The 12,784-nt window shown below is 52.7% G+C and overlaps 1 protein-coding gene across 1 annotated transcript; it reads left to right on the top strand.

Moving 5' to 3' along the window:
* Positions 1-295: 295 nt before the first annotated feature.
* Positions 296-3,354, top strand: LOC109746867 (IQ domain-containing protein IQM2-like). The gene is made up of 9 exons (XM_020305971.3): positions 296-961; positions 1,063-1,177; positions 1,310-1,375; positions 1,463-1,551; positions 1,637-1,727; positions 1,866-2,012; positions 2,112-2,204; positions 2,303-2,404; positions 2,513-3,354. Exons 1-9 carry the CDS (start codon positions 516-518, stop codon positions 3,203-3,205), a joined length of 1,842 nt encoding a protein of 613 aa, XP_020161560.1. The 5' UTR covers positions 296-515; the 3' UTR covers positions 3,206-3,354.
* Positions 3,355-12,784: the final 9,430 nt, after the last annotated feature.

Raw genomic sequence — 12,784 nt, 5'->3', positions numbered from 1 at the left:
ATTCAGTTGGGTGGATGGTGCAACAAGTTTGGAGGCAATGAGGTATGGTTGATCATTACTCGATTCTTGCCGCAAAAATCCTTTTCCATGGTCTACCTGTTCGCTTGGTTAGAATGTGTTATGCTGGAACCAGGTGCACTTATCAAGAAACGAGCAACGAAATACTCTTGCGGTTTGCATTTTGTTCCAGATTTTCTGGGCATCAGCTTATGAAAACATGTTATACATAAATCTTATATACTTGTGATCTTATCATAAGAGGTAAGATGTGAATTCTTTTGCACAAAATCTGTGATTGGTGGGCCTTGATAAGATATAGAACAATGGAAGAGAATACATGAAATCTGTTGTTAAGACAATTTTGTTCATTCACAGAAGCCACACACATTTGATGTCCTTTGTTTCCCCTGTATTCACATAGGGTGTCGAGGGACTCGTAAAGAACACAATTGCTACAGAGATCTTAAACAACAGAAGCAAGTCATACAGAGGAAACAATAGACCTGAGGCAAACAATGGGTCTGTCGATCTCATACCCACCGGATGACTACTCGCCAGCAGATGATGACAACTCGGACAGGCTATTCGTCCGGTCCTTAAGCTTAGACAACCTCGGCAACCTTGAGACCCCTGGTTCGCCACCGGAAATGTCCGATGCCGTGAGCTCTGGGAAACCTGCGAGAAAAGGGTCCTTAAATGCCAGGAGAAAAGAGGGTCCTCCATTACATGTAGATACTACAAAACCCAGGGTGAGTCCTAAACCTGACAAGGAATGTAGTAACCATAAGCACAGCCACAGCCTTCTGAAATATGGGGCAGATTACCTGCCACCAAATTCCCCGGTTGTCGGGATGGTCAGCCCGCAACACCAGGCCGCAGCAGTAAGGGTGCAGAAGGTATACAAGAGCTTCAGAACAAGACGGCAGCTTGCTGACTGCGCTGTTCTTGTCGAACAACGGTGGTATGTTACACTTCATGTGCTTGTCGTCCATTGTCGTGTTTGATACAGTGGCTCTTTGTCACTGGTGTAACGATGCCTGAAATTTGAGATGCCGAATTCAGGTGGAAGCTGCTCGATTTCGCACTGCTCAAGCAAAGTTCGGTGTCATTCTTCGAGGTAGAGAAGCCGGAGACTGCCCTAACAAGATGGTCACGGGCCAGAATAAAGGCTGCCAAGGTATGTGTCACTTTAAGCTAACCATATTCTGCTGAAATGATGCTGTTTAGATTTTCTTAATGACCATTAACATACTGTAATATTGCTGAATACTGAATTCATATGGGTGGTGTTCCTTTGTTGTTACTTCAGGTAGGCAAAGGTTTGTCCAAGGATGAAAAGGCCCAGAAGCTCGCACTTCAGCATTGGCTAGAAGCAGTATGGCTCGGCAACATTCTCTTCAAACACTCTTGTATAATAGCATTGAACACATCAAACTAAAATTCCATAGTGTTTCATGGGCAGATTGACCCCCGGCATCGATACGGTCACAACCTCCACTACTATTACAAAAGCTGGCTTCACTGCGACAGTCAACAACCTTTCTTCTACTGGTACAGTTCATGCTGAACTCTGCATTATTTGTGAACTAGATCAACAAAAACAAGCTCATGATTTCTGAAATTCCGTTTGTGATAGGTTGGATGTAGGTGAAGGAAAAGAGATTAATCTTGAGGACCACTGCCCAAGATGGAAGCTGCTGCAGCAATGCATCAGGTATCTTGGCCCTGTAAGTTGCTGCGACCTGTAGAACAATGCAGCTGTAATCTCAAATTAGAAAATGTTAGTACTAGCTATCAAGCAAGGAAACAAAAAAACAGGGCATAAAATGTCACATATCTGAACATGGTGTTGTTACTTTGTGCAGAAAGAGAGGGAGGTCTATGAGGTAAAAATCGAGAATAAGATGATGATGTACAAGCTGAGCCGCAAGATTGTCGACACGTCCGAGGGTCCCAAGGATGCAAAATGGATCTTTGTGTTGAGCACGACGAAAATTCTGTACATAGGCACGGTCCGAGAATAGTGGCAGTTGTCACTTGTCAGCAGTACTTCACTAGTATCTGAATCATAAAATTTACCTGTAACTGATGAAATAAGCACATTATTGCAGAAGAGCAAGGGCACATTTCAGCACTCCAGCTTCCTTGCCGGTGGAGCCACATCTGCTGCCGGGAGATTAGTCGTCGCGAACGGAATCCTAAAGGTGCCTGGATCTGCATATTTCTACTATTGCCAGAATTTAGAATTTTATGTTTAGAATTCCAAATTCACCCGTCTGATTCAGTTACCCACCGTCTTCAGGCTGTCTGGCCTCATAGCGGGCACTACCGGCCCACAGAGGCGAACTTCCGGGAGTTCGTGAAGTATCTCAGGAAGAGGAACGTCGATCTCACCGATGTGAAGGTGAGGAGACCAAATCTGATCCTTTGGCTGCTAAAGAACAATGGACATTATGTTGGTGTTTTTCTCTGAAAGAAGGAACATTTTTTTCTGTTGTCGGAACTGGTACAGTTGAGCCCAACAGAAGGCGAGGAGGACGAATGGCTGAGGAGCAGCCTCTCCCAGATGGATCTAACAACGGAGATCAGCACGCCGCGGAAGCAAGGAGACACCAGGGCCCAACCCCCTCGCGGTGACAAAATCAAGATCAAAACAGCCGTGCCGGCGGCGCCACCTTCCACCAGCGGCGAGGCAGGCGCCGGCTCGCCGGGGATGAAGCGGTCCTCATCGGGCACCCGGCTGCAGCGCAAGCGGCCGCCGAGGCTGACGGTGAGCAAGAATCGTCTGGACAAGGGCGCGGCGGAGCAGGACGCCGGCTCGTTCGGCGACCGGCTGGACTTCTGCAAGGCGAACCTGTTCACGGGGCGCGCCGCGGAGGGCGGGGAGGGGGGCGAGGAGCCGGCGGTGCCGCAGGAGAGGATCATGCACCGGATCAACTCCAAGATGGCGCACAAGTCGTACCAGCTTGGGCAGCAGCTGTCGCTCCGGTGGACGACCGGCGCCGGCCCGCGGATCGGGTGCGTGCGCGACTACCCGCCGGAGCTGCAGTTCCGGTCGCTGGAGCAGGTCAGCCTGTCCCCGCGCGCCGGCGCCGGCCCGCCCAGGCTCGGGGCGACCGCGCGGCAGAAGAGCCCGTGCACGCCGTCGCCCCTCGGCGCGCCCGTGACTCCCGCGGCGCCGCTGCTTCAGCACGGCGCGGCGTAGAGGAGAGCTGACTGGTTTGCCGCTCGTGGCCGCCTGCCACCTCGTGTGTTGTTTGAGAATGGCATTGCGCCCTCGTAGGTTTTGTACAGGAGGGACGAACACAAATGATAGTCCTCGTTTGCGAGACACCACCGGATAACATTATACAGTTTAGAAACGGATTCGTTGTTTCTCAACTCTCAAGTCGTCTGATTAGAACTCCCTCCGTAAATATTAGCACAGTAAGGGAATATTAAGTCCGGCCCTCATGGTTTCTACATGAAATTCTGGGCCCTACTAAAAATTCTGGGCCAAGGCATTTGACTCCGTCAGCTGATCATACTTGCTTCAGGTCCTCCAGCATTATGGTTTCGGGCCTATTATGCTTGCGTCCTCCACCTCCCGAGTTTTCTAAATGGCAAGCCTGGGCCCCCGTTTGAACATCAGTGTGGGCTATGACAGGGTGATCCCTTATCGCCGATGCTCTTCATCCTTGCAATGGATCCCCTCCAAAAAATTCTGGACAAGGCAACAGCTGCGAGCATTCTCTCCCCCTTGCCAACAAGGGCGGCTGCTCTCAGAGCCAACTTCTATGTTGATGACGCGGCTCTGTTCGTCAATCCTGTGCATGAGGAGCTTGTTGCCCTCAACCGCATCCTTCTGGCCTTTGGCAGTGCTTCGGGTATGAGGATAAACAAGGACAAGTGCGTGGCCTACCCGATCCAGTGCCAGCAAATCGACATTGCAACCATGCTTGGAGGGTTCGGTGGGTCTTTGGGCAGCTTCCCTTGTCAATATTAGGGACTTCCGCTCTCAGCTCGCAAGCTCAGGCGCATTGACATGCAACCAATGATTGATAAGGGTGCTGCAAGGCTGAAAATTTAGAAAGGCAGGCTCATGAACAGAACTGGAAGGCTGCAGCTAATTAACTCAACGCTCACAGCAACTGCCATCTTCTTGCTCACCTCCTTTGCGCCTCATAAATGGGCCGTAAAGAAGTTTGACAGGCTGAGAAGAAATTTTCTTTGGAACGTGGAGGAGGAAACACATGGTGGGAAATGTCTTGTGAACTGGCAGCGTATTTGTGCCCCAAAGGATGTTGGAGGCTTGGGCATAAAAGACATTCATGCATATAGCAGAGCCCTCAGACTGAGATGGGCGTGGTATGAGTGGGACTCTAGTCCAAGGCCATGGAAGGGCACGACCATCCCATGTGACACCATTGATCGGCAGCTATTCCAAGCCTGTACCCGGATCTCAGTTGGCGATGGGAAACAAGCTCTATTTTGGTCTGATCGCTGGTTGCATGGCATGGCTCCTAAGGATTGCTACCCACTTCTGTTCTCCCTCTCCAGAGCCAAGACCACGACTGTGGCCGATGCTATAACTACTGGAAGTTGGATGAGAGGGCTGCGACAAATGAACTCCGCTGAGCTGATGGACTCGTTTGTAGACTTGTGGACGCGTATCCAGTCCATCCAGCTAACCACAGAGCCGGACACGATTACTTGGACGCCCAATGCAAATGGTGTTTACTCTGCAAAGTCTGCCTACAACGTCCAATTCCATACCCGGATCCCAATGCCACACCTTGCGGCTGCTTGGGCTGTCCGAGCTGAGGCCAAGATCAAATTCTTTGTCTGGACGCTGCTCCAGAATAGACTATGGACAGCCGATCGACTGCTTGTAAGAGGCTGGAATCATCAAGACTCTTGTTCTACCTGCGACCAAGTGATCGAGTCGACCCATCACTTGATCCTTCTCTGCCCATATGCCAAGCAAGTCTGGGCCAAATTCCAAAGCGTGAGGCCATTGGCATGCTGCGCGGCATTGCACTCGCCCTCGGTTGTCACCTGGTGGGAGGCGATTTTTCCTCTTCGGAAAAAAAGGAGAAGGCACTGACGACTACGCCTTCTCAGCTTATGTGGCCTGGAATCTTTGGAACGAGAGAAACCGTAGAGTTTTCCAAAACAAGCTAATGAATTCAGAGCAGCTGTGCACGAAGATAGCCGATGAGATCAGCCTCTGGGAGGAGGCATGGGAGAAATAGGATTCCTGCATATTTGTATAGCCAGGCAAGCGCTGCTTGTACTGGATTCCTTTTTTCTTACCTTTCGCTTTATCCTAGTAGCCTAGCTACTATTGTATAGTCTTTCCCCCTTGCTTAAATGAAAAGGCAGAGCACCTGCCGTTTTGGTCAAAAAAAATTCCAATCGAAAATATTTTACATGTCTTCCATGAACAGTCTTTTGACGCTGATAGCCTAAACCGCGCTCTGATCGTTCTTCTCTCAAAAAAGACGCTGCCATCACGCCAGATGTTTTCAGGCCAATATCGCTTATGAACTCCAATACAAAATATTTTTCATGTCTTCCATGAACAGTCTCTTGACACAGAAAGCCTAAACAGCGCTCTGGTCGTTCTTCCAAAAAAGATGCTACTTTTAGGCTAATATCGCTTTAGAACTGCAGAAACGCATAATTTAGTGGTTATGCCGGTGATCTTCTAAACTGCAGCCACATATATATCTAAGAAACCAAAGCTAGCCATCAAAACCGACTTACAAAAAAGCTTTTGACTCTGTTAACCGAGCGGCCTTGCTCCAAATCATAAAAGTTAGAGGTTTCCCACCACTCTGTTGTACATGAATTCTAGACATACTTCAAACATGTTAGACAGCCGCCTTGTTAAACGGTTGCCCAGAGAAATGCATTCGATGCATAAACGGTTTACGCTAAGGTGACCCCTTATACCCATTATTTTCATCATTGTACCTGACATCCTCAAACGCGAGATCATTTAGTCATTCAACAATAGCCTCCTCCATCATCCCATCTCTGAAATTTATAGAGAAAACTATTTATATCTATAATACCAAATACATATAATATAAAATATAACTCATGATATATCCGGCGATATGCATTTAGTATTCTGAATGTAAATAGTTCTCTTTGTAAACATTGTTATAGTCTGCATGGTTTGACTATGTTTTTAAATCTATAGGCACAACAATATGTAACGGGAAGTACTACGTTAGTACTGTTGAAATGTTTTTTCTCACTAATGAGGATCGTTCCCAATTTTAATTTATGAAAACTGATAAATAAAACAACATCCAGAGGGTTCGCTCCCCCAACACATTTACATCCTTCAAGAGCTCGGTACCACAACACTACATGCAACTCATAAAAAAAGACACTACATGGACCAAAACTGAAAGAAATTTTACAAGCAACCTCAATCTATGTCCGCACACGAACACGTCATCGTGTACCCCTGACATTGAGTGTGGTATGCAAGACAACGTCAGAGGAAGGAGACTCACCGGAAACACGATACACAAGATACATCGGCGAGATCTTTTAAGGATTTGAAACCCCACACGCGGAACTAGATATCCCCTGGGGGGGGGGGGGGGGGTGAATAGACATTTTGAAACGTTTATGGATTTGGCTTATCTTAATGCCGAATTAAACTAAAAGGATAGTTTTCCAAGCCCAAATCCTAAATATGCAGCTCAACCAAGTGCACCAAAAATCTATGCTAAACAAGATATGGACTTAATGGAAACTAGCAAACGCAACCTATATGACAATATATATGGAATTCAAGGATATAGTTAAGCAACTCAAACTAATATAGGTTATATCAATAGGAGCGAGTATGAATTGCAGAAAGAAAAAGGTTCATGAATGAGATAATCACAAGTGAGTCGGGGACGCGAATTTATCCCGCAGTTCACACTTGTGAGAGTGTTATTCTTTGTTGGAGCGGTGCCAAAGCCAAAACTCCGGAGCACCACCAAGTGGCTCACCATATTCTCCCCTTTTGAGTCATCCCCAACGTATGAACCTCAATTATCGTCCATCCCCCCCCCTTGTGCTTGTAGGTATTTGTGAGATTCTTGTCGTTCTTTGGTTGCACATGTTCTTGGTGTTCTTCTCTGTCGGCCCTCCCATGAGGCAGTTGAGGTTCACATGCTCTTTCTTTCCTGTGTGATCTCTTATGCATAGTCACTGCCCGTTTTCTTTCCCCTTGCGACTGTAGGTATTTGCGAGTTTCTTGAATTCCTTTGGTTGCACCTGTCCTTGGGCTTCCGCTCTTCGCCGTGGGCTATCTCTTTAGCCTGTGCGTCCTCGTTGTCCGTGTTCGTTGTATCAAGGTTTGATCGTTTGATTTTCATGGGTGCTTTGCCGCTTTATACGTCTCTGCCATTGGGTCTCTTGTGTTGGTGTATCCATGCACGTGCTTTTTGTCTATGGGTTCGTATTGTAGTGTTTTTATGCTCTATTATTGATTTATGTGTGCAGGATGTGTTCTATTGTGTCTTTTATAACCCATGTTTTGGAGAGCATGGCAATATAGTTTGCTTTGCCAGCCATTTATGATGTGTGTAATCAGTGGAGAAGTGGGACACCATGTACTCAATGTTGTCTCAGAGTGCATTAGCAAGGTTTCTCATGTTTTTTATGGAGCCTCCAAGGTTGCTCGTATCGGTGTATGTGGCACAGGGCATGTACCCTGGTGTGTCATCCTGTGGCTACTCATATTCTTCGTCCGATGTGAATTCTTCTTCATCTACCTCCTCAGTTTCGGGGTCTTCTTGGTTGAATGCTTCATCCCCTTCATGTGCAATATAATGTGGAATTCCCTCCTCAATAGAGAAGCGATTAGGCATGGGAGCGGGAAACAAGTGACACACTACATGAATTCAGATAAAATGCGAGAAATAATCATTGATGCACTAGGGAGAAGACAAATATTAACAAGACGAATACCTCCATGCGGGTTCAAGCTGGTAAGGTCCAGGCTAAGGATGGCGATTGATACGTCCATTTTGCATCATGTTTTCTTACTGTTATTTATGATTTCTTATCCATAATAATGCTTTTTGGAGTAATTCTAATGCCTTTTCCCTCATAATATGCAAGGTACACACAAAGAGGGAGAATTCCGGTAGCTGGAAATCTGGACCTGGAAAAGCTACGTCAGGCCACCTATTCTGCACAACTCCAAACAAGGTGAAACTTCACGGACATTTTTATAGAATATTTGAAGAATATTGAAGCAAATAACTACTAGAGGGGCCAACCAGGTGGGCACAACCCACCTGGGCGCGCCAGGGAGCCCAGGCACGCCCTGGTGGGTTGTGCTCACCCAGGCCCACCTCCGGTGCCCATCTTCTAGTATATAGGTCATTTTGACCTAGAAAAAAAAAATAAGGAGAGGACTTTTGGGACGGAGCGCCGCCATCTCGAGGCGGGACTTGGGCAGGAGCACTTTTGCCCTCCGGCGGAGCGATTCCGCCGGGGGAACTTCCCTCCCGGAGGGGGAAATCATTGTCATCATCTTCACCAACAACTCTCCCATCTTGGGGAGGGCAATCTCCATCAACATCTTCAACAACACCATCTCATCTCAAACTGTCGGGGTGTTGGTATGACATATGCCAACGGGTGGCTTATCATGGTGGGGGGTAGTAAGACGTCGCCGGTGCCAGGAAGCGGGACAAGGCGTAGTCACGTACGCCGGCGAACTTTACCCAGGTTCGGGGCTCTCCTAGGAGATAACACCCCTAGTCCTGCTCTGCGGGGTCTCCGCATGATCACTATCTCAAAAGGTAGCTACAAGTTGCTCCTTGAGCTGTTTGCTAGAGGAAGAAGAAGGGCAAGGCTAGCTCTCTCCTCTCTCTATGTGTGTGTGTGTGTTTGGCTAAAGATCTGAACCCTTTGCATGGGTGCCCTGGGGATTTATATAGGCCTACCCCCAGGGGTACAATGGTAAACTGGCCGGATGTGGGCCCAGGTCGTCAGTGTCTCTGATTGCCGGCTTCTTCGCTGGCTGCTGGGGCCCGTCGATTGGTGGGCCCTGCCGGTTGTCTTGTACTTGGCCGACAGGCCGTGCCCGCCGCTCGCGGGTCCTGCCGGTGGCTGAGCACTGTAGCCGTGCTCCTAATGACGCTTGCTTTGTCGGGGAAGGTGTGGCTACAGTTCCGCCGCCTGGCGGTCGTTCACTATAGCCATTCCCCATCTCTTCTGGTTAATGGCGCACAAACTCCTAGGAAGGGGGAGGGCCGCCTTCTGGGTGCCGACCTCCCCCTAGGCCGACTGGCCGAGCTTGCCGCCTTCTCAGGCCGTACCGATAGCCCGTCATGGGGGCATGGTCCCCTCTGACTTGGATGATGTCACAGGCAGAAGGGCAACAGTGCCACGCTATGTAGGAGATCTCCGGCTGGTACGGCGTACTGTGGCCACGACTCGCCCTGGATTCGAGGGTGGCAGGCTTCTCTGTAGCCACGCTCCGTCTCATCGTATTTATGGGGGCTCGGACTTTGAGGGCGCTTGGGGCCACCTGCTAGGAGCCGACCTCTCTGGGGGCCGCCTGCTAGGAGGCGGCCCAATTCGTGGTCGTCTTCTGGGGTCCGCCGCCTTCCGGCAGCCGGCCGCTTGGACCAGCTGGCCACAAGAAGGCGGCAGTCAAGCTTTGAGGCTTGAGGGGCACAGTCGGCCCCGATGTCTTGAAATGCCATGGGGGGCAGATGAGGCTACCCATGGCCAATAACTTCGACAGTAGTCCCCGAAGCTGGTGGGTCGCCGCGGCTGACAAGGCGGGGTGCCCCGACGGCTTCCTACTCCATGTGGTCCTGGTTGCCTGTCTTGTCCGTCCTCTGGAACGCTGACTGCCAGGAGTCGGCCATGGCGTGGCAAGCCAACTGGTGAATTTTGAACCGTCGCGGCGGGAGCCATGTGGCGCGCTAGCTAGGCATCTAGGCTTGCCGCCCGCCGCACGCGCGCCACGCGGCATCAGCTGGTCGGGCCGGCCTGCCAGCCCACGCGCGACGGGACGTCGCTGCAGGCCGGGCCTGCCACTACCGGGCCTCGGCATGCGCGCGAATCCACTGCGGCCGAGGCGGGCGGTTGGGATCCCGTGCGCTTTTACCACGCGCCATTACTGCGCGGTAAGTGCGGGGTCGTGGGGTCGTGGGCGCAGTTAATCCCATGATCCCACACCCCGCCCCTTCGGCTTCGCAGCCAGGGGCTATAAGTAGGGGGAGGAGGAGAGTGGCAGAAGCACGCACGCCCTCCTCTCCCCTGCCTCTTCTTGCCCTTTCTTCTTCATCGCTGCTGCCGCACTCCGCACTTCGCCGAAGTGCTGCCGTGGCTCGCCGTCGCCGTCGAGCTTCTTCTTCCTGAGCCCTCTCTCCGCTCCGCCGTGGGCCCGCGCGCTCGTCACCGCCCTTCATATTCGTCGAGCTCGAGCCTTCATGGAGCGCTCCGGCGACTGGGACGGCTCCAACGTCCATGAGGACCACCTCACATTCCTCCGCGACACGCGGCGGCTGCCCGGCTCGGGCTACGTCGAGGTACGCGTGCCGCCCGCCGACGAGATCTCGCCGGCGTCGGAGGAAGGCGAGCGCGTCATCTTCCGCTCACACTTCCTCCGTGGCGTTGGCCTGCCGGCGAGTGGCTTCCTCCGCTCTTTCTTGACCTCGAGCCGCACCACCTCACACCGAACACGGTGGTGCTGTTGTCGGCTTTCGTCACCCTATGCGAGGGTTATCTTGGCATCCTCCCCACCATCGAGCTCTGGGGGGCCTTTTTCTACACCAAGCTTGGCACCGCCGTAAAGGACAGGCGGCCCAGTGCGGAGCCTTCATTGCGGTGCGGCATCCGGGTGCTGGAAACGCCTTTCCAGCCATCAAGTTGATACAGTCGGTCAAGCTGTGGCAGAAGTCGTACTTCTATGTGAAGAATGTCAACCCGGCGATCGACTTCATCAACCTGCCGCCTTATGTGGCTGGTCCGCCTACCGAGCCCCGCACTAATTGGGGCTTCAAGCCGAAGCCGCTGTCGCCCGACGCCTCCGCTGCCATCGCCCGCCTCAAGGTGATGACGGAGTCGGAGGGCCTCAAGGCGTCCGACTTGCTAGTCGCCTTCGTGGTGCGCTGGGTCCTCCCACTTCAAGGCCGGCCTCATATGATAAGCCAGATGAGCGGGCATCGCGATCCGTGCCGGATGTGCACCAAGGAGATGCCGACTACAGAGGTGGCCCTCCTGGTGAACGAGATCACCGACCTCAAGCTCGAGGAGGAGGAGTGGCGGTTCGGTAAGCGGCCATACTCCCGTGCAGATCCGCCGCCTATGGTAAGCTCTTGATTCTTTTCTTTCCCTCTTGCCGGGCTCTGTCTTGCCGACTGATCAGTTTGACCATGATGCAGATCCTCCCCTCCCAGCCGGAGGCCAACGTTGACTACCTGCCGGACCGGGATGTGAGCGACGTGGCGGACCCCGACTTGGGGGCAGCCGCCCTAGAAGACGATGCCACCGGCGGTGATGGCAGGGAAGGTGGGTCCATAGGAGGAGGCGGCGTAGAGCACCGGTCAGATGATGATGAGGAGGAAGAGGAGGTGCCTCGCCGTCCGCCGTCGCCCGACAGGGCGGGTCCAAACTCCTTAGCTGCACCAACCGCACCAGGCGGTGGCCCAAAGCGCCGAGGCGGCGCTGCTATTCGGCAGCCACCCCAAGAAACCCAAGCACTCGGCCGTCACGGCCAAGAACACGGCCGCCGCGACCAAGCGGCGTGAGGCCGCTGCGAAGGTGGCCAAGTTTCAGAAGGCTCCCAAGCAGCCTCCGATGGTGTCGGCGTAAGTTTCCAACTTTTCTTGTGTCTTCTTTATCTTTTTGACTCCTTCTGAATCTCCTTTTTACCTTTTCTTTTGAGCAGGGCCCCGCTCTCTCTTGAGCGGTCGACCTCGGCCTCCGTCATCAGGGCGGCGGAGGGCTCCACCAATACCCGCCGTATAGACCCGGCCGCCGAACTCCGGGAGGCGCGGGAAAGGAACGCACGGGAGGTGCGGGAGGAGAAGGAAGCCGCCGCCAAGAAGGCGGAGGCCGACAAGGCGGGCGCAGTCAAGGCGGCGCAAGCGGATGCAGACGCTGCGGCGAAGAAGCGGGCAGAGGACTCCGCGCGTCACCAGACTCCGCAGCTCATCACCCCTTTGCGCTCTGCGCCACCAGCGCCAGAGATCTCAGCGCCCGCTGGAGGAGCCGGCGATGAGCAGCCGGTCATGGAGAGGGAAGGCGGCGATGCCGTCCTGCCAGAGATGGAGGCGCCTCCGCAACCGCCGACTGCAGATGCGCAGGGCAGCCAGCACGGCTTCCCCATTGGTGTCGCCAGCCGGAGGCGAACTGGTGGTGGGGTCGGCTCCCACGGCCCGCACTCCAGTGCGCCGCCGTGTGGAGAAAGCGGCATCAGTGCCGAGGCCGATGGAGGTCGGGAGCGCCAGTTCGTCGGCCCCTGAAGCCGAAGCCACAAGCGCTGTGCCGACAGAGTGGGTGCACGGGGGCGGGACGAGCGCCTTCATCAAGGCGGCGTAGGACGTCCATGCTGATTTCAGAGCCGAAGCCACCGCCCTTTCGCAATGCATGAAGGCGTTTGTGAAGAATCGGGCCACCGTTCGAGTACATGACTTGCTTCTTGCTTTTGATTCCTCTAATCTTCGGTGGGGGTGCGCCAGCGCACCCACTGGGTGTAGTCCCCGAGTTCTGGGCCGGCTACTGAGCAGACGGCCTAGAACTTCATAGTGGGTTCTGGGCT

The sequence above is a fragment of the Aegilops tauschii genome, chromosome 4, assembly GCF_002575655.3.
Source record: "Aegilops tauschii subsp. strangulata cultivar AL8/78 chromosome 4, Aet v6.0, whole genome shotgun sequence".
NCBI lineage: Eukaryota > Viridiplantae > Streptophyta > Magnoliopsida > Poales > Poaceae > Aegilops > Aegilops tauschii.
The sequence above is the reverse complement of the archived record's forward strand: the minus strand, read 5'-3'. Positions and strand labels throughout refer to the sequence as shown.